The sequence below is a fragment of the Peromyscus maniculatus genome, chromosome 6 (genome assembly GCF_049852395.1).
Source record: "Peromyscus maniculatus bairdii isolate BWxNUB_F1_BW_parent chromosome 6, HU_Pman_BW_mat_3.1, whole genome shotgun sequence".
In the NCBI taxonomy this organism is placed as follows: domain Eukaryota; kingdom Metazoa; phylum Chordata; class Mammalia; order Rodentia; family Cricetidae; genus Peromyscus; species Peromyscus maniculatus.
In genome coordinates, this window is record NC_134857.1 from 70,536,054 (window position 1) to 70,557,340 (window position 21,287).

Below are 21,287 nucleotides of genomic sequence, written 5' to 3' on the forward strand. Positions count from 1 at the left end.
GGAACAGTGGCTGGAGAAAGTGTGTCTCTCTGGGGCGATGATAACGCGGAGGCAGAGCTCAGAGGTCTTTAGAGTCCAAGCATGCATGGTTGTGTTTATGTCTCTGGTTACTCTTTGGGCTCCTACAGCTAGAGGATGAATTAGCAACCATGCAGAAGAAGCTGAAAGGAACAGAAGATGAGCTGGACAAGTATTCTGAAGCTTTAAAAGATGCCCAGGAGAAGCTGGAGCTGGCAGAGAAGAAGGCAGCTGATGTAAGTATTAGGGAGATGGCTTACTTGTGGGTTCACAGACTATGGGTACATAGCCAACATAATGCTTTTGCATGCAATACATGCTGCCATGCTCTTACACTGGAAAATACTTTCTTACCCAAAGACAGGTTGAAGCTGAGAGCACAGTTCAGTGGTAGCATTGCTTCCCTAATGTGCATGGATCCCCGGGTTCTACACCAAGCACTGAAAAAGAGAGAGAGACACATGGAAGTCTCATCTCTATACCACTCAACCTCCTTCCCAGTAATCTAATGCCCTTTCCTAGGACCTGGACAAAGGGAGGGGCTTCCAAGTCCAGATGTATGCTATCCGGTATCCATTTCCTCCCCCATGCCACATTCTTAGCTTTTGTGTACAAGGCTTGGCATGTGCATGTGTGTATTAATAGGGAACCTCTCATCTCTCAATTACCCAACAAAGCCAGCTTAGATTTCACAATAGGAAATGGAGGTCACATTGACCCTGACCCCATCGGGGTTTATTTGTCCCAGTCAAAGTGGGCATCTGCCCTTATGCCACAGAGATGCTATGATCCTACTGATCATAGGAGAGCAGTGAGGTATCAAGGGCGGACTATAACAGAAACTGGGAAGCAGGCGAAGGTATTGCCCCAGACCTTACTCTATGGCCCTGAAGAGATTAAAATTGAAATTAATGACCTTCACTCACTATCTATTATACTTTGGCACCTATTTTCCTTCATCATCATCAACCTTGATGTTTTCTGCAAAGAGAAGGAAGAGACTGTATAGGACATCTATTTTGAAGAAAAGTATCAGAGGATTGTTATTTATTATTTTTTATTTGGGGTGCTGGGGATTAGATCCAGACGCCCCTACATTGACTTAGCTCATAGGGATCTTAACAGTAACAAAAGGATATGTCAGTTACACAGGCATTTCTCGGCATCTGTGTGAGGAGAAAAGTAGAAGCCGATGTTATTTTAAATCACATCTGGTTTTGGAAAACAGCTTAAAGGGCAGAGTGGATCACTTACAAATGCGTTTAGATCCCCACATGCAGTCCCTGTCATGAGGCAAGTGCTCTTCTCTGGGTTCTTCACTTTCAAAAGCTCAGACATAAGGAGGGCTAGAGTACAGGACACCAGAGATGAGTGATGTAAACAGGGCAGCGTGCACTACACACAGACACAGTTTCCGGAAGTCTGGTTCGCTACACTGCTATGCCTCTGTTTTTGGAAACCTGAAAAAACAACAATATGTTGTCTCCAGGATTGAGCAAGTCCTCGAAGGCCTGCTTGAGTGGCTTAGCCTAGCTTACAGGCACAGATGGATAGATCGCCCTGGTCCTAAATCTGGAGGCAGGAGGACAGACGTTTTCACAAACTAGCACTATGTCAGGTTAGCAACAATGTTGTGAGATGTTAAGTAACACCTCCCTGGCAAGGTCCTTAGCCAGAAACAGCTAAGAACCAGGACAAGAACTAGATGTGACGCAAATCTTGGGAGAAGGAGCGGGAAGGAGACCTAGAAAGCATGCCAATGTATTTCAGAAGGGTAATGGAATTCCCTAGGGGTGAATTTTGCCAATTAGGATCTTTTACACACAGGAGTACAGTACATATACACATGAACACACACAGTCTATACAAACACTGTCTTACTACTATGTTTGAAAGAAGTTTCTTCATATTGATATAGAAATCCACAAAATATTTGTTTGTTGAGACAGGTTTTCTCTGTGTAGCTCTGGATGTTCTGGAACTCACTCTGTAGACCAGAGTACCCTTAAACTCAGAGATCTACCTGCCTCTGCCTCCTGGGTATTGGGATTAAAATCCTGTACCACCACTGCCTGGCTAAAAAATTTAAATATGTAAAATGTTGTCTTAAAATTTTAAATCCTCAACTTAACCCTGTCTGTCCCCTTTGTTACCTTTCTCACAGAGTCAGTGAGTATCTCTCACAGATATGTACAAGAACAAGAAATAGGCTGGGCATGGTGGCATACGCCTTTAATCTCAGTACTTGAAAGACAGAGGCAGGCAGATCTCTATGCGTTTGAGGCTAGCCTAGTCTACACGGTAAATTCTGGGACAGCCAGGACTATGTAGAGAAACCCTATTTCAAACAAAACAAAACATAAGCAGGGGTGGGTGGTGGATTTGTTGAGACAGAAGGAGGAAGAAAGGTATCTTTTCCCCAAGTACCATCTGTGGGTTAAGCCCCGCCACAGCCTGGTTCTGTAAGTAAACTTTTTATTAGAGCACACTCGTGCTCTTTCATTTCCATATTATCTAGTGTTCTCTCCCTCCAAAAAAATAACTGCTGCAGAGCCTGTAGAGCCAGAAATTCTCTCTGGCCCTTTCCTGAAAACTTGCTGACCACCCCCCCCCCCCACTCCACGTACGACGAGACAGAGAGGAGGGTGTCTGTCTGTAGGAACTGGGAAGAACGCTGAAGGAGAAAGGTACTGGGATTTCAACAGTGAGCGAAGATCACAATGTGTGCATCTTTGTCTAACACAGAAACGGCTCACAGCTCAGCTCCTGACCTAAAGACTAATAAGTAAGTAAGCAGCACACTGTCTTGATGGAACTGTAGAGGGAAGATGGGGAGGAGAGGGCCAGTAACTATGTGTTTACACCAGAGAAACCTTTCTGAATGGGGAGGGTTTTCTAGAGCTGCTTCAACAAAGAAAAGGCAAGGATGTGGCAAGGTCAGCCCTATCTTGTGGGTTTTCTTCCCAGCGTTTAGTTACTATCATAGTTTATAATTGTAGCAAAATATACAGACACAATGCCAGGCAGTGGTGGCGCATGCCTTTACTCCCAGCACTTGGGAGGCAGAGGCAGGCAGGTCTCCGAGTTTGAAGCCAGCCTGGTCTACAGATCGAGTTCTAGGACAGTCAGGGCTACACAGAGAAATCCTGTCTCAAAAAACAGTGTGTGTGTGTGTGTGTGTGTGTGTGTGTGTGTGTGTGTGTGTGTACTTACACAAAATATACAGTTTTAACCATCTTGAGGCTACAGTTTGGTGGCAGCAAGTATATATTTACATTTTTTTGTGTAACCATGTGTAATATTCTTTTGTATGGGTATGGATGTGTACGTGCTTGCCTGTGAGAGTGTGGAGGCAGAGGTTGTTTTTGAAACAGGGTCTCTCACTGAACCCAGAACTCACTGATTAGCTAGACTAGCTGGCCAGCAAGCCCTGGAATCTACATGTTTCTACACCCCCCACCCCCCTCGCCCCCAGCACTGGGACTGCAGAAGCACAGAGCCACACCTGCCTTTTATGTGGGTGTTGGGGAACTGAATTCAGTTTCTCGTGCTTGAACATATCCAACCCATAAGATCCTCTTCATCCAAGATGAAATCAGAAGCTGTTCAGGGAGAAAGAGGAATGCAATGGGTAGGACGCAGGGCATGGGAGTCATAACACTCTTTTTTTAGGGACGTGTGTTGGGAGGGATGAGGACAGAAAAAGGATGGACAGAGACACCTGTTGGTGTCTTGTATTGTTTGTCACCAGGAAAACAATACACTGGCTGGTCTCCCTGCTGCCAATCCATCATGCCTCTAAAAGCTATCTCAGGAGTCTACCCATCTGCTTCCCTGGATCAAGAGATTATCTGTACAAAGGCACCAGCCTCAGGAATGCAGGCAGTGTTGGCTCAACTTTGGTTTGCCTAGGATGAGGTCTAAGGGTACAAGGAGGTAGAACAGTGCCACCTGCTGGTCAGCACTCAGATGACAAAACTTTCACCAGCAACTCCTCTGAAGAGACTTACCACAAGCTTGAGAAATACATAGGCCCTCAAGCCAGGTGTTACTGAGTGTCAGAACCTTGCTGTTCTGTCTTAGATTTTGGGGAGGTGGGTGGGAATAAAGATGTACAAGATACTCTACTGAGAAAACTATTGTTTGTCCAAGCTGTTTCTTCTGAATAGTTTAGCTGTTGCAGTCTTTTTTCTTTTTTTTTTTTCCTGAGAACCAGAACCAGGCATGGAAAGCAGTAAGTGTCTGGCTGAACCCAGAGCCACCTCAGAGCTAAATCCCCAACCCCAGGTCAATATGTTCAGTTCTAAGTCCTACTCCATAGACCATTTCTCAAGAGAAGAGAAGAGTTGTATCAAAGGAGGAATCCATTGTTATTACTTTCGAGAAGGCGGGAGAAATACAGAGAAGCATAGGTAGGGTGTGGCGTTCACACCTGAAATTTCAGTACTTAGGAATCGGATTAAGGAAGTGCCCAGAGCTTAAGACAAATCAGGGCTACAAAAGTGAGTTGATGCCAACCAGGACTACCCTAGACACCATCTCAAAAAACAAAAACAAAGCAAGCAAACGAAAACTAGAGAAGCAAAGAGAAAACAAACCTCTTTACAGTTGTACTTCCAGAAATCCTGTAGGTCGGCCCGGAGACGCAGTTTTAGCTCATATAATAGTTCCTTGGAGCCAGGCAGTCATGGCGGACGTCTTTAATCCCAGCACTTGGGAGGCAGAGGCAGGCAGATCTCTGTGAGTTTGAGGCCAGCCTGGGCTACAGAGCGAGATCCAGGACAGGCACCAAAACAACAGAGAAACCCTGTCTGGGGCGGGGTGGGGGGGTGGGGGAGTGGGGAGGGGTGGGGGGAGTCCTTGGGGTAATTGAAGGCAGTAAAACTGATGAAAGCTATTACAGCTGAGAGGTTAAATTCCACAATAGTTTTCCAGATGTCTTGCTGTTGCACCAAGGATATGATAATAGGGGAACCTTAGTAAGGAATTTTTATGATAGAGACACTAAGTATCTTGTCTACAAAAGGGGTTGTACATGAAGATTAAATTTCTAAGTCCTAAATCATTCCAAGGGCCAAAGGGGCTGGCAGGTTAACTGATGGTACATCCTGACTCTCAAAAGCAACAGGAGACACAACTGTATTCTAAACAGAATGCTAAATTCACACCTGACCTTATAGAGTGCCAACTTGCCCATCTCTTCCACCCCTGGAATCCCTTTGTTGACTTCCAGGAGATGGGTGAGAATCTATCTGAACAGTTTTTTGTTTTGTTTTTGTTTTTTGAAACTAGGTTTTATGTAGCTCAGACTAGCCTTGAATTCACCATATAGCCAAGGTGACCTTGAATCTTTTATCTTTCTTTCTCCCTGCCACCCCCCAGTACTGAGATTACCGATATTTGCCACTATGCCAGTTTGCATGCTTCTGGAGATCGAGTCCGGGGCTTCGTGCGTGCTAGGCTAGTGCTCTACAAACTAACCAATATCCACAGCCCCTCTGAATACATTTTCAAGGGAGTTCACTGGGACTCTTTCTTTGCAAGATGAAGTCGCGAGTCTTTTAGGCTTTTCTCAGAACCTGGTTTTGGAGTCTGCCGGAGACTGAGTAGAAGTGAAAGCTTGTGGGATATTTTATGTTGCAGAGTGGAGAGGACACAGGGGTAGGGAGGCCCTGGATAAGAGAGGGGTCAACCGCGGAAGTGTTTAATGCAGCACCACACTGGTAAATGGGCCAACCATTGTTGGGAGGCAAGCTGGTGGGTGAGGCTAGACCACGAAGCGCCTCTCAGTTACTATGGTAGCCTTACCCAACCCCACCCCCCTTTACTGGTCTGAGGAAAGACCGCCCTGAGCGGTCACCTGGGGCGACTGGGAGGCTCCACCCCTCACTTTCTGCCCACCGCCCCTCGAGTGGACTGCGTTCCCGCCTGCTTGGCAGGGGAGGTGGGGAACGCGCGGTGGCAGCGGCGTCACATCCGGGCGGGTGGGTGAGTTCCGGTATTTCAGGGCGGAGCAGGCGGAAGTAGGGTGAGAAGCGGCTACAACGCCGAGCGGAGGAGGCAGGAACCCGGATTCCAGAAGCAGCTGGGTGGGCACCATGGCCGGGATCACCACCATCGAGGCGGTGAAGCGCAAGATCCAGGTTCTGCAGCAGCAGGCGGATGATGCGGAGGAGAGGGCCGAGCGCCTCCAGCGGGAAGTGGAGGGAGAAAGGCGGGCCCGGGAGCAGGTAGGCGCGGAGGGCGAGGCGCAGCAGGGCAGGGACCGACCGGCGCCCCTCTGCTGGGGAGCTCAGCTCCACCGTGTCCTGGAGGCTCGGACTGGACGCTGATCCCCGAGGTTGGGTGGGACGCGGTTATGATGGCCAGGTGGGCGAGCATCGGAGGAAACTAGGTGCTCGCGCGAGCAGCAGGCTGCACCCTGGACAGAACCGAGCCCCGCGCGGCGCGGGCTGCCCTTTCCCTTCTTTTCTTCCCCAGCTCATTCATTCGGTCCCTCGGAGCCGGGCGCGGCCAGGGGAGGGGCTCAGCGGCCCTTCCCTCCCCCCACTTCTCCGCGAAGGGTGGGGACCCTTTGCTCTCGCTTGAGGTTTCCGGCCAGAGGGGTAGAAGTAAGTGTGTGCTCCTCTGGTCCGGGAGGGGCCGAGCATAACCTGTGAAAGAGGGGGGGTAGGAGGTGGGAACCGCCGGAAAGCCCCCGGCTCGGCCTGCTGGCAGCTTTTCCGCTCCCTCCTCCTGCTCAGGAAATGAGCCAGCAGTTGGCTGAGAGGAAGCGCGGTTCCCTCCCTCACTGGCGGAGCTTAAGGCCTCAGCACCACCTCCCGTCCTGGAGCTTGGGGACCTTTTGTAACTAACTGGTACTCCCGCCCCTCAGTCGGTGGGAAGTGGGAGAGATGATGCTCCTTCCCGACGTTAGCCAGTAAACTTACTAGGCCCTACCCATCACGACCTGGAAGGCAGGAGCTGCTTCTGCCAGATTTCAGGCCTGAAGTGTGAGCAGTGCAAGTTAGACTTAGAGAGAACACTTCTCCTAAGCAGGGCTGATAAGGGAGTGTATGTATAGCAGAGAGTCGATGCCAGGCCAGTCTCCAAGTTCCTGATTGATCTGAACACTGGAGGATGGAAACAGATTAATGAGTGGCAGTGGTGATTGGGGGCGGAGGGCTGCTTTCTCGGTTACTCTGTGCAGTGGTTTTTGTTCAGCTGTTGGTGGGATGAATGGATTCTTGCGAAAGACCTAATGAAAATAACTGTGGCTTATTGGTGTTCTTTATTGCTCTTCTTGTTGGTGTCTGTCTTCCCCTTTGCTGCGTGTGTGGAGAGTAGCAGAAGAATATTTTTGAGGGCCAAAAGGGATGAGTGTGGAAACGTAGAGCCTAGCTCCCTTCCAAATTGATGTTTAAGCATCATTAAAATACTTGTATTAATGGGCATGGAGATGCCAGAGCTTACCTTCACCAACACATTTTCCTAGACGTCCAGTATGATGGTCTTGAGACCCCGAGCTGTCCCTTTGTATTCCCACCAATCCTCCTGCCTAAACCTCCCAAGTGCTGGAATTACAGGCTTGCTTGGCCACTCCTAGCATGCCTACGGCTTCTTATCAGTTCTAATGAGATTGTTCTAGAGATGAGAAAGTCTTAAAAAGGGAAATGGGAGAGTCCAGTAGAAGGAATTGACCATGTGCTGCAGTCTTAGGCTGATTGTTGAAGTATGGGTAGCCTGGGAGTGGTTTTAGGGTAGGTAGGGTGTGTCTGTCTGTCTCAGAACTTGGTCATTTTCCTTGTAGGAAAATTCGGCTTCCCCTCCTTGTGCATGATGACTGTGGGGTGATAAGCAGCAGAGTGTGTTTTCTTCGCCTGTTTCAGAGCTTACCAAATGTGCCTCTTTCACGGAAGTCTCCTGAGGAAGTCCTCCGAATGAGGAAGTAGGGGGGTAGTTAAATATTGATGAGACCAGTATCTTCTTTGTGAGCTTTTGACTTTCTGCGCCTTTGAACTTTGAGCCCCTACTAAGGAGTCATAGTGTGAAGAGTGGGTGCTTGGGTTGCCTGTCCTTAGGGCTACTGTGGATGTGGGGTCTGCAGGCTCCCGCCGCCAGCACTGCCTGGTGCTATCCTGTGCTGTTATGCTAGCAGGCTATCCGGTCCTTAAGTGGTGCAGGGGTCAGATCTAGGGCCTTACGCTAGACAGACTTTCTACCACTGAGCGACACCCTTGACGCTGTCCTGTCTAAAACAGGTGACAGCAGAAAACTTAAGTGTGTTTATTGTAAGTGATAAAAGCGCATATATGACATAACATTTTGCCTGTCCAGGCTGGCCTTGAATTGCTGGACCCAAGTGGTCCTTCTGCTTCAGCCTCTGGGATATTCTCTGGCGTTCACTGCCATGCCAGGACCTCCATTTTAACCTTTCTTTTTTATTACTGTTTTTATTTATATGCGTGTATGTGTGTCTGACCCCTGGAGTTGGAATTACAGGTGAACGCGCTTTCCCAGCCCACCGTGTCGGGACTGGGGACCAAAGTCTGCGACAGCAGCCAGTGCTCTCTCTACCTGCTGAGCCGGCTCTCTAGCCCCACTGTAACCATTTTTAAGTGTATGGTTCATTTACTCCTTAAAAAAAGTGTTTTTCTCCCAATGTCCCGGGGTAGTTTTCATTTAGTTACATTGGAAGTACTGTTACGGGAAGGAGGGTGGGCTTTGAACAGTGGTTCTGGCCTTAAGCCCAGATTCTTGGTCTCTGAAGGGGGTTAGGGCGTTCGGCAGTATGTGCAGTATGTCCGTGTGTTTGGTGGACACATAACAAGCATTATGACCTCTCTGGCTTAGAGGTTTGGATTGGTTTGGCTGCCGCTTGCTTCCCCCCACCCCCCCCCTTTCAGAGCACACTCCTCCAGGAGAGGCAAACAGCCCTTTGCTCTAAGTGCCTCTGCTTAGACTCCACCTTTGTTGACTCTGGGGCGGGCAGATAACGCTAATTCCTAGCTTTCCTCTCCCTTGGTAAAATTGAAATTTCTGGAGAACAGGGAGGGCCTAGAGCTCCCTGGTGGAGCTCTGTGGACACGGTGTGTCCAGCAGTCCTTGCTTCAGCTCGGCCTGACTCTTCTAGTTCTGTCTCTACTTTGAATTACACCTGTGACTTTTATCTAAAAAGAGAAACCCCAGTGTGGCAGAGTGCCAGATTTAGACTTATCCCCTCTGTCCTTGGCCCTGCTCTGCCTCTGACTTACCAGCTCCCCATCCGCTTCTTACTTTAAGGGATGTAATATGCTTTGGGCGTCTTCCTACATTTTTTAAAAAATTACCTTATTATTATTGAGTATGCATATAATCTATGTGTGTCAGCATGCATTCCATAATGTGTGTGGGGCTCCGAGTACAACTGTGTGGAGTCTATTCTCTCACCATCACTCGGGTTCAGGGGATCAACCAGATTGTCAGGCTTGTAGAGATGGGAAGCAATCACCTTTACCCACTGAGCCATATGGTCAGCCCAGTGTAGTGTTTAAACTAAGCTTATGTCATAGCCAAAGCCGTCCGCCATTTTATTTATGTATTTGTTTTAGTTTGCTTTGCTTTCTCTGTGTAGTCCTGGCTGTCTTGGAACTCACTACGTACATCAGGCTGGCCTCGAACTCACAGAGATCCACCTGTTTCTTTCTGCCTCCCGAGTGCTGGGATTAAAGGCGTGCGCCACCACCGCCCGGCATCAGCCATCTTTTAGTATGACCAAATGGCCGCACTTTCCACCACCAGGGTTTAGCCTCCTGAACAATGGAGAATCCTATTACTGTTGAATGGAGGACCTCACACTGTATCCTCCAAGGTGCCGGGAGGTAGGCAGTCTCTGCTGGGTATTCAGGAAAAACCTAGGATTAATTGAAAAAACAGGTAGTGTAGTGTTTCTCAGGATCAGGCTAGTCTGCCCAGAGACTTGATGATGTTGACCTGAGTGATATGTGTTAGCTCTGGCTTAAAGGAAAAGTCAAGTTGTCTTCCTTATTCTTTAAGTGGAGTATCACATCTTGAATTTTCAGGCTTTTGTTTCCTTGTAAAGAGAACTGATCTGCTGCAGGGGAAGAAGAAGAACATCCTGTCCTGGACCCACCACCCACTGGTCTGTCTGAAGCCCGCAGGGACTCCTTAGTCTTTCTGCTTTAACTCGGGCTCGCTCTTACGGGCTCGCTCTTACAGGAGCACCAAGATGTATTTTCTCTTCCTCCTTTTTCACCCTTGTGAAGAATTCAATTGTAAATGCTGTTTTGTAGGAGAAAGTGTCAGAGCCAGCTTGTTGCCATGGAAACTGTACCCTGCCCCATAGCCTGTTATCTTTTTCCAGTTTGAGTAACTAGGAGATGGATGGTGACTTACATTTCATGTGCTTCCTACGGATCCAGCTGCATTTTTCTTGAAATTTTTTTTTAGATGTATTTTATGTATGTGAATGTTTCACCTATGTGTATGTGTGTGTACCATGAGTGTGCCTGGTACCCATGGAAGTCAGAAGAGAGTTGGAGCCACAGACACTGTAATTATGAATGGTTGTGAACCGCCATGTGGGTGCTGGGAATCAAACCCGGGTTCTCTGCAACAGAAACGGGTGCTCTTAACTGCCGAACCGTCTCTCCAGGCCTTCAGCTGCGTTGTTTCATGTTTTCATTTTGGGCATCCGAAAGGGGTGAGTACTGTCTAGTACCGGGTATTTCAGAGCCCCGTCCTGATAGCCCAGCTTGCCCTTGACTGGTTGCCTTGTTGGGTTTGTGAGGAGAAAGCTGCTGTCCTGCAGGACATGTGTTTTCCTAGAAGAGAAGGAACTGGAGAATGCTCGTCTTTGTAGTGTTCTGAATGGTGCAGTTAGAGACACAAATGGCTTCTTAGAATTTCAATTTATGTAGACTGACTTCTCGGTCTTCTGTTCCTGTAGCCCGGCCTCCCGCCTCCTTCCCCGGTCTCTTGAATCTCCTGTGTTTGTATGTGGAAATTTTTGTTCCGATCCTGATTGTTAGCAGGAGTCTTGTCTGGTTATATCCCTCCCCATAGGGCTAATGGCCCAGATTCCTCAGCTGCCGCCACCCTTGCCTGTTAAGAGGAAACCAGGGTAATGGAATTCAGGCACAATCTGGGCTGGAGAGGAGAGCTAGAGTTCACCAGGATGTAAGCATCTGAACTTTACCGTGTGCAGCCAAGATCTTTAAAGGGTTTGGTTTGCTTGCTTATTGAAACAGGGTCTCCCTGTGTAGCCCAAGATAGCCTTGAACTCATGGTCTTTATGTGTCAGTCTCCAGAGTGTTAGGATAAGGGCCGTGTACTATCTCACCTCTGAGACCACTTCCTGTGGACTGTGTACAAGCTTCACCTTTTCCTTTGTTTCTCGTTTGTAGCCAGTTCATGACTTACTGTGTGTGAAAGCCAGGGAAGTTACTGTTATGAATTGTACTGAAGTCGGGTGAAGCTTAGGAGGTTGTTAGAGTAATAGAAAGGCATTCCAGACATGCAGAGGAGTGGCAGCGGGTGGGGGCTAGCTTGTTTGTTTGTTTGATTTTATAATGTTATCAGATTATACTATTCTTTCTTAAGGTAATAAGGGAGCATATTGAGGGGTAAGGTGGGGGAAAGGTGAGCGAATGTGAATGCATATTGAATGTACATATGAGAGAGAGAGAGAGAGAGAGAGAGAGAGAGAGAGAGAGAGAGAGAGAGAGTGTGTGTGTGTGTGTGTGTGTGTGTGTGTGTGTGTGTGTAGGTCAGAGGACAATTGATGGAAACTGGTTCTCTCTACCGATTGGGTCCTGGGGATTGAACTCAGGTCCTCAGGCTGGCATCTGGTGCCGTCATCTGTTGAACCATCTTTCTGGCCTCAGATGTCCCAATCTTGTCGTCTGTGCTTTCCTATCAGAAAAGCTGTTCCAGAAAGTTGGTCATCCTCCTGATGTGTTAGGGTAAGGTGATCAGAGGGTTTACAAACTGAATTTATGTGTTGTAAAATAATATAAACACTAACTAGAAATATAAGAAATGTTGCTGTTTGGCATCCTGTTGTATGCCCGTAACCCCAGCATTTGGGAAGTAAAGACGGGAGGATCAGGAGTTGAAATCCAGAAGCAGGTATCCATTTATTGAGCATGAGGCAGAAGTGTCTTCTGGCTGCTTTCTTGAGACAGGATCTTACTGTGTAGCCCAGGCTAGCCTCAGACTCACAGAGACCCACCTGCCTCTGCCTCCTGCGTGCTGGGCTTGAAGGCCTGTCATCATACCTGGCTTTGTTGACTCTTAGAGGGTCCGGAATTTGAATTGAGTCCAGAAGAGAGAGGATAATAACTGTCTGGACAAGGAACTGAATTTTAAAACACTCTTCGGGGTTGAGGGTATGTATCAGTTGTTAGAGTACCTGTCTGGCATATATGAAGCCTGGCTTCCATCCCTAGCAAAACATAAAGTGGACATTACCGTACATACCTGTAATCCCAACACTTGGGAGATACTATATGGCACGTTCAAGGCCAGCTTTGGACACGTGAGATTGGATTACACAAACAAAACATTTTACGTAGAACAAATGGGAGTTCTTAAATGGGAAAGGAAGAAATTGATTTATACTCCTATGTGTCAGATCTAAGCATGTGAGCCCAAACCGCTCTATCCTCCTCGACTCTGGCGTCTTCACAGTGGTGGAGTCTAGCCTTCTGTCGTGTTGGTTCTTTTCACCAACCCTGTTTCCATTTCCCATTGACTTAAGGCCGAAGCTGAGGTGGCCTCCTTGAACCGTAGGATCCAGCTGGTTGAAGAGGAGCTGGACCGTGCTCAGGAGCGCCTTGCTACTGCCCTGCAGAAGCTAGAGGAAGCAGAAAAAGCTGCTGATGAGAGTGAGAGGTATGTGGGGGAACAGGAGGGAGTGTGGATTCCACAAGCATCTGCCAATGGGGTAGATGGGTGGTGGAGCATCCACCTGCTGTGCCTGAGGGGTCCCAGCCCCAGCACCGCGAACAATGTAGTTGATAGTGGCTCTGACCTAGGTTTCCCTCTGGGCCTGTTTTTTGTTTTGTTTGGGTTCTTTGTTTGAGGCCTGGTCTCAGGTAGCCCACGCTGGCTTTGAACCCTCAGGCCTCTCAGCTTCTCTTCCCAAGTGCTGGCATTACAGACCTGTGCCACCACATCCTGTTCTGGACTTGTTTTTGTGGATTGAACCCAGCATCCACATTGTATGCTATGCACATCCTCTACCACCAAGTTACATTCCCAGCCCCCAGATCTACTTTTTAAATGGTCTCCAAAGTGTTCGTTCTATAAGAAAAAGTTTTGGCCGGGCGGTGGTGGCACACGCCTCTAATCTCAGCACTCAGGAGGCAGAGGCAGGTGGATCTCTGAGTTCGAGGAGACCTGTCTAAGCATACATGAGGCCTGCCTAGCCAGGGCTACACGGAGAAACCGAAAAAGAAAAAGTTTTCAATTAAATGGCACAGGCGCCTAAGTGCTATTGGATTTCCATTTGGGTGGCAGACAGGATGGGCTCTAAAGGACGGGATTCCGAGTCCTTGAGGTGGGGCTGGCCGCACTCCTCACAGTGATTGCTGTGCGCATTTTATATCTGGCAGAGGTATGAAGGTGATTGAAAACCGAGCTCTAAAAGATGAAGAAAAGATGGAACTCCAGGAAATCCAGCTAAAGGAAGCGAAGCACATTGCAGAAGAGGCAGACAGGAAGTATGAAGAGGTGGGTCACCTCTGCAGTGACTGCAGGCTCCACAAAGACAGTCCTGAAAGCGGATCGCGCTTGCTTGCTTGAGCTGTACTAGGGTCTTGTCTTATAGGTGGCTCGTAAGTTGGTGATTATTGAAGGAGACTTGGAACGCACCGAGGAACGAGCGGAGCTGGCAGAGTCGTGAGTATTTTGTCTCCGGATCTTGCCAGACTGTCCTGCCTGCTTGGGCACTAATTCGAGTCAACTAGCATTCCTTCGACCTTGTTAAACAGGCCTGGGAGGTGGTAGTCAGCTAGTGCTTTTAGCCTCTAAGAATGGCTTTGGGCTTTCTCTTCTTATGTTGACTAGTAACAGGTAACAAGGCTTGCTTATCCTTGGGGAGATTCTCAAGTTAAGGGAAGGGCGAGACTAATATGGCATACAGCTAGCCGGAAGATCCTGTTGGGCCCTTCCGCCTGGAATCTCTTCCTCCTTGGGCCGTACTGACTTCAGACCTGGTCTCTGTTATTACCAATCTGCCTGGGAACTTGAGAGCAAAGGCTTTAGAGAAATCACCTGCTGCCCGTTGGTACTGGCTTGGCCTTGTGTAACAAAGTCAGCATGGATGAGTCTATGTTTGTGCTTGCCTTGCATCCCCCCGCTCCCGACATGACATATCATGACCATGGTGATGTTTTCTTCCCATTTGTTTGTTTATTTTTACCTCCCCACCCCCACCCCATTTTGCGGCTTGTTTTCTCGCTGTTCCTTTTTTAACCTTTTCCCCACAACCTGGCTTGTGCCATTCCCGTGACTGCCACTAACAGCCGTTGCCGAGAGATGGATGAGCAGATCAGACTGATGGACCAGAATCTGAAGTGTCTGAGTGCTGCTGAAGAAAAGGTACTAACCATTAAGCCCACGGAGAGGTTCCGTGCGTGTGCTCTGGTTTTGAGTTCGGTTTTTTGTTCTGCGGCTGCCTCCCCTCCACCAGTTGATGTGTTTGTTGAGTGCTCTCTCATCTCTCCATGGAATGCTCCATTCCTTTCCACTTGGCATCTCTCATCTCTTCTTTCCTAGTTGCTTCACTGCGTCCCCCGAAGGGTCTTGGCCTCCCTTGGGTGATTTGGGGGGTCGTTTGGGGTGGGCATCCGTCCCCACCACCACACCCAAGTAGCAGTTGTAACTTGTTCCTGGTAGTGAGTGATTTCTCTCAAGTGTTCTTTCTTTATTAGAGCCAAACACCCTGAGCACAGGAGGTCCAGCTCCTGGCATCCATGTTCCACGGTAGAGGGAGGAGGGTTGATGCTTGTTGCTCAGGTTACCCAGAAACTTTTCTTCCCCATGTGCAGTCCAACTCTCTCTACACATAGGTTCAATTCACATCTGTGTGTCTCTCTCTCTCCCCCTCTTTTTTTTTTATATTTCTTCCTCTTCCCCTTTCCTTTCTGCGGTATTTAACATATTCACAGTAAGTGTTCTGAGCTGGAGGAGGAGCTGAAGAATGTCACCAACAACCTCAAGTCTCTTGAGGCTCAGGCGGAGAAGGTAGGGGCTGGTGTGGAGATGGCAGGCTTTGGGCCTGGGCCCAGCCCTGCCCTCAATGAAAGACTAGACACGCCCACTCCTCCTAACCCAGTGAAGTGTCCTCTTCTCCCCGCCTCTCCATCCAGATGGTAGGGTTAGTGCTAATTCCTATCTACCTCCAGGGCTTAGGTTCACATGTGTGGGTGTCTCCAGTGCCTGGGGTCACGTGCTCCTCCAGCTGATAGTGCTGCACTAGAAGGGCAGTTGGCCAGATAGTACTCTGTGGACTTGCAAACACACAGATGGGGTCAGCAGAGCACTAGCTCTCCAGACCTACCTAGTAGCAGTCAAGACAATTGATCGCCATTTACCACCGAGAGGGAAAATTTTAACTGTGGATTCCTGCTGGTTAACTTGGAGAAAGGCAAAACACTTTGGGATGATAGATAGGGGTAAGATCAAAGTTTAGGTCTGTTAACAAAAGAAAAAAGAAAAAAAAAAGTCCTGGCAGAGTTTACTCTGCATGTTTTATGTGTGGAAATGGTTGGGTCTTGAGACCCATTGTCAAAAACTGGTCCTTGATTTTCGTTCTGGACCATTTAGTGCATCCAATCTAGGAGAATGTCTATGAACCATGTAAGACTAACGTGGCTGTTTTCTGTGAGACCCTTTCTACTCTGACATTTGGATCTACTTCTCTTCACAGTACTCTCAAAAAGAAGACAAGTATGAAGAGGAAATAAAGATTCTTACTGATAAACTTAAGGAGGTGAGCTGAGGAAACATAGAAGGCATCAACATTTTAATAATAATCAGCCTTGCTGGCCTTGGTTCTCAATGGCCTACAAGCCTGAGGGGAAGAAATGACCGTCTTTCATTCTGATTGGACTTCTGTTTCCTCAGGCAGAGACCCGTGCCGAGTTTGCGGAAAGATCGGTAGCCAAACTGGAGAAGACCATTGATGACTTGGAAGGTATGGAGCATGGGGACATTGAGAGAGGAAGGCCTGGCCCATTAATCTTGAGCCTTTTCTCTGTTCATCAGAGGGATTTGGTAGTGACTTGGAATATATGATGTGCCCTGTCCTATGCTATAGTGGCGAGGCCTTGGCTCTAGGTGTGTCATACCCTAGAGTTGGATTTTTTTAATCTTTTCCTCTAATAAGACTACTTATTCTGAAATCTGCTGTCTTTCCTTTGAAAAGATGTAAGGACTGTATTTATCTCCAATTTAGTAATCTTAAATCTTGAGTTTGAGTTGAAATGGAAGCCATGATTTTTTTTAGGAGATAGTGAAGTCTTGTGTGTGACCCTGGGGCCACACTAGGCAGTTCTTTTTATCACTCAAGTTGTATGACACTTCTCCAGGAGATAATAACCAGTCTCAGAGCTGCACAGTGTTGGGGCTGCTTCTTCTTGGGGTTCGGCAGCTGTGTCCATCCTCCTTAACAAGGAAACAGTCTTTGAGAGCTTCCCTGGATATGTTCTTGGTAACTGGCTGTTCTTTGGAAGGCCTTGGGGAGGCAGCCTGTAGAGCAAAGGGCCCATGAGTAATGATCACATTGAGTAAGCGGAGAAGTGTCCCCATTCATATGAGCTTTCTCCCTTTTCTGTCTTCCTTAAGTGTTACCACTGGTTCGGAATTGGGTGGGAGTAGTGTCCCTGGGTGCCTGAGGTAGCTGGCAGGTGCTCAGGTTCTCAGATCTTGCTGCATTGGCCTAGAGACATCAGGAAGGTCTGTTGGCCATGGGGAAAGTCACTTGAAAACGGCCAGTCACCGCTGCCAGAATAGTTTTGTTTTTGTCTTTTTCCTTCCTGGTTTTAGACCCACAACCACATTTTTCCTATTTATTTTCTAATGATTCCCTTTCTTCATCTGCTTCTGATACCTTTCACTTTATCCCCTCCATCATCCCCGTGGTTCCTGTGCCTGTCCAGACGAGCTCTATGCCCAGAAACTGAAGTACAAGGCCATTAGCGACGAGCTGGACCACGCCCTCAATGACATGACCTCTATGTAACTATCAGGCAGCAGCGTGGGGCTGGGCTCCTGGCTTGTGGGTGAGGGTGCAGGCTGCGTGGAGTGCGCTTGGGCTTTGTCCTTGACTCTCAGCCTTCACCCAACGTTGGTGCTGGTTATTTGCTTGGCAGAACCTGGGGAGATGTTAAATCTTGGATAGAATTTGTGTTCTCTCTTACTCTCCCATCTAGTTCTATCAGGGTCGAATTCTGTAAGCCATGTTGACCTCAAACTCCAGATCCTTCTGACTTTACCGTCAGCCACTAAGATTACAGCCATGTGCCATGTGCCCCGCTCTCCTCTGCACTGGGTTTTCACTCTTGTTTCTCAGTGCCAGGTGTGCCGGGTGGGGTGGCACACAGCTGCAGTCCGGCGGTCTAGATGCTAAAGCAGAGGGATTGATGATGCAGGTTCAAGGCCAGCTAATGCTGCACGGCAAGACAGGGTCTCAGAAGCAAAACACAACACGTGGTGGTGCTGCGCACCTTTAATCCTGGCCTAGGTGATCTCTGGAGTTCCAGGACAACCTGGTCTACATAGTGACTTCCAAGACAGCCAAGGTTACGTAGAGAGACCCTGTCTCAAAAAACAAGAACACATGAACACAAATCCTTATTTGTGCCCTGAAATGAAAGCTAATAGGACATTTCCATGATGAGAAGCAGCCAGTTTAAGAATTGAGCGGAGTCCCTAAGCAAGCCAACCAGTGAACAGCACCAAAAGTTTTGGGGGACTTAAATGATTCCTAATGCTAATCTGCGTCTTCTGCCCACTAACCCGGAAGTGGCTGAGTGTTGTACCTGAAGTGTCTGGCTCTCCCGCTCTCTCCCCTTTCCCTTCTCCCAGACTGCTGCCTCAGTTGAGCCAGCCCTTCTCACACGGAGTGTCCTTTTCCATACAGATAAACTGTCACCGTTTCTGCTCTGTTCTGGATCTACCCCCTTTCCTTGGGGAACCCAACACCCCACTCGCTCTGGATTCCATTTGGGTCAGCCTGGCTGGTTCCCAAAGCCTTAGGGCTGGGGCTTGGGGGACACAAAGCAATTTACATATTTGCTTTCCCCCCCATCCCAGATTAAAATGTTAAGCTGCCAGAAGCCTCACGTCCTCCTGCCTGCCTTTGTTATTGACAAAGCTGTTAAGACGGAGACTTGCCGGTGTGATGTGGGGACGGCCATGTTAGGCTGTCCCCTTCTGATTCATGTATAATCAAAGCTACTTTTGTGTGTGTGTGTGTTTTCTTGATATTTGAACTTGCTGATTGGAGTCTTGTCAGAGTGGTGAACAGGTAAAGGCTCCTCGTGGTAGGAAGTCTAGTGTTACTTCCAAGTTCTTCAATAGTCTACCTGGAGCATTTTCCTTCCCTTTGGCCCTTTCCCACATAGTTAGGTCAACAGACCATCGAATCATTTCCTGATATGCTACCCTTTTGCCAGAGAGTCAGACATTACATCCTCAGAGCACACTGGGCCTGTGTGGTCCATCCTTACAGTTCAATAATTCGATCATCCTAAGTCACAGAACAACATGTGACATAAAGGCTTGAATTCCCAGTAGATGTGCTTTCGTCTTTAACCCTTTCTCACTTATTTGCGGCTGCTACCATTTGTTCAACTCTGTTTTCTGATGGGATATCATTGAGACACACGGTAGAAGATTGGAAAAAATGGAAACAGCCAGTCATGTACACATGCGGGCGATGACTTACTATTACATTTCTACTAGTGAAATTCTTCTGGGTATATATTGTAACATTGAATAGCAGCATTTCAGAAGTGTTCCAGTTTATGCAGCAGATAAATTTGATATTACAGCTAAATGCTGCATAGTATTTCAGTTTCTTATCAGAGTATGTATTTGAAACTTGCTTTTTCTCCTCAGTGTCCAGGGCTATGGATGTGGCACAGTTGGAGAACACTCACCTAATGTGCACAAGGCTCTGAGTTTAAACCCCAAAACCACAGAGAAAGAAAGGGAAGGAAGAGAGAAAGGCTGTAGCTAGACAGAGAAGTGTTCCCTAATGTAGGTCAGACTCCTTTACCTGGACTATTGTCCTGCCACACAGCCTGTGAGACTGAGGTAGAGGTGGGCTTATTTAGCAGGTGCTGATGTCTGCATAGACACCCTGTTCCGATAGATAAACACAGGCGAGGAACCGCCTGCATGCTCAGGTTGCCCAAAGTCAAAAGCTCCTGGGTGAGCTGCAGATAGTAAACTTTGAGGGGCTGAGTGGGAGGGCACTGATTCCATGATGGCTCTCAAATTGGAATTTTTGAGCTCTTTGTTGTTTTGAGACAGTTTTGCACTAGCCCAGGCTGTCCTAGAACTCAGTGTGTACCCAAGCTGTTCTTGAGATCATGGCAGTCCTGACTCGCCCTCCCAAGACATGTACCACCACTGTACCAGGTTTAGATGAGATTTGTTCATTTTGTTTTGGTGATAGAGAATTCTGAACACAGAGCCTTTACCCCTGAAATAAATCACCAGCCTCAGTCAGGATTGGCTTCTGATGAGCAAAAACAAGGTTTAAAAACACCCCACAGCTAGGGAAAGATAATAGCTGCAAAGGTAAATTTAGGAGACAGAACAGTTCTAAAAGTCCTGCTGGGAAGCTTCGTTTGTGTTTGATGAGTGATGGAAATGCCACTGTAGTGTAGAAGTATGCGCTATGATGTGAACACCTCCTCTTGAGACGAGTTCATCTGATGGCTAAGAAAAGATTGTTGCATCTGGCCATGGTGGGCAAGCCTGCAATCCCAGCACCTGGGAGGCAGGTCACTGTGAGTTCAAGGCCAACCTGGTCTACAGAATGAGTCCCAAGACTACACAGAGAAACCCTAGAAACCCTGTCTCTGAAAAACAAAAACCAAAAGGCCAAATCTATTAGAGGGGCTGGAGAGATGGCTGAGTCCTGACTGCTCTTCCAGAGGATCTGCATGGCAGTCACAAGTGTCCGCAGCTCCAGGATCTGACACCTCACAGACCCAGATACAGGCAGAACACCAGTGCACATAAAACAAAATGAATTTAATTAAAAATAATTTCAAGGCCACACCAAATTGTATATAACAAGACCCCAATCAAAAATAAACAAGGTGGGGTGTGGTGGTATATACCTTTAATCCAGCAGATGGCTCTCTTAAGGCCAGGCCAGTCTACATATCGAGTTCTGGGTCAGCCAGTCTAATGAGATTCTGTCTTTAAAAACAAAAACAACAACTTTTTTTCCAATTAAAAATAGTACATGTGTGTGTGTATATATTATATGTGTGTGTGTATTGGAATGAGAACACATTATCAGAATATGCTGACCCCACGTTGCAGACATATGCATACCATTTTCTATGCTAGCTGTCATGTTGTCCTGTTGTTACCTTTGTTCTCCAAATTCACTCTCACTTTGAAAATGCTTTAAAGTTCACAAAGGTGTGCTCTGAGTGCACACACCACCAGCCATGACTAGGCCGTGCTTTGGGGAATACTAGGTTAGGATGCAGATTTCCGGAGAGTGACTGGGGCTTGAGCTAGGCTAGTGTAGCGGGGAGGCAGCGCTGAAAGCGGACCTTTTGAGTCTCACTTTGTAGCCCAGGCTAGCCTGAGAGTCTACAGTCCTCTCACCTCAGCCTCCAGAGTGCTGGGTTACAGGCACGTACAGCTGTGCCCGGTAAGACGGACACAAGGGCCTGACAGCCAAGTGTGTGGAAGTCAAGTTCAGTTACTGCGTTTGACACAGAAAAGGTGATAGTGTTAAAGCTGTAGGGAGGGATCTGGGGAGCGAGAGAAGCGTGGGTCTGAGAGACAGGTGTGTGGGTAAGAGCAAGATCCTGAGGCTGGAAGGGGAGGAGTTGATAGAAGAGACTCTGGGATCCAGAGGGATTGCAAGCAGTTGAACACAAACACCTCAGAACCATAAAGAACATCTACAGGTACCAGTCATGGTGGCGCACGCACACCTTTATTCCCAGCACTGGTGCAGAGGCAGGCCAATCTCCGTGAGTTCAAGGTCAGCCAGGGCCACATGGAGAGACGCTCTCACACAAAAA

At 47.9% G+C, this 21,287-nt stretch overlaps 1 protein-coding gene and 1 long non-coding RNA gene across 18 annotated transcripts in view; one reads left to right on the plus strand and one right to left on the minus strand.

The window, feature by feature from the left end:
* Tpm3 (tropomyosin 3) overlaps positions 1-21,287 on the plus strand; it is a 28,968-nt gene that overhangs the window by 1,622 nt on the left and 6,059 nt on the right. For 2 of the 17 annotated variants that reach the window (XM_006976270.4, XM_076573746.1), the window contains exons 2-8: positions 129-254; positions 12,758-12,891; positions 13,614-13,731; positions 13,829-13,899; positions 14,526-14,601; positions 15,932-15,994; positions 16,129-16,198. In XM_006976270.4, coding sequence (XP_006976332.1) covers positions 129-254; positions 12,758-12,891; positions 13,614-13,731; positions 13,829-13,899; positions 14,526-14,601; positions 15,932-15,994; positions 16,129-16,198 — 658 coding nt within the window. Of the gene's footprint in view, positions 1-128; positions 255-5,852; positions 6,249-12,757; positions 12,892-13,613; positions 13,732-13,828; positions 13,900-14,525; positions 14,602-15,170; positions 15,247-15,931; positions 15,995-16,128; positions 16,199-17,162; positions 17,246-18,145; positions 18,342-21,287 lie in introns of those variants that run through there. The other 15 variants (XM_015995167.3, XM_006976267.4, XM_006976276.4 and 12 more) reach the window with 12 other exon arrangements.
* On the minus strand, positions 1,059-1,398 carry LOC121830218 (uncharacterized). Its single transcript, XR_006073285.2, has 2 exons — positions 1,273-1,398; positions 1,059-1,184 (listed from the first exon to the last, which is right to left on the minus strand). It is a non-coding gene; the product is annotated as an uncharacterized LOC121830218 (long non-coding RNA).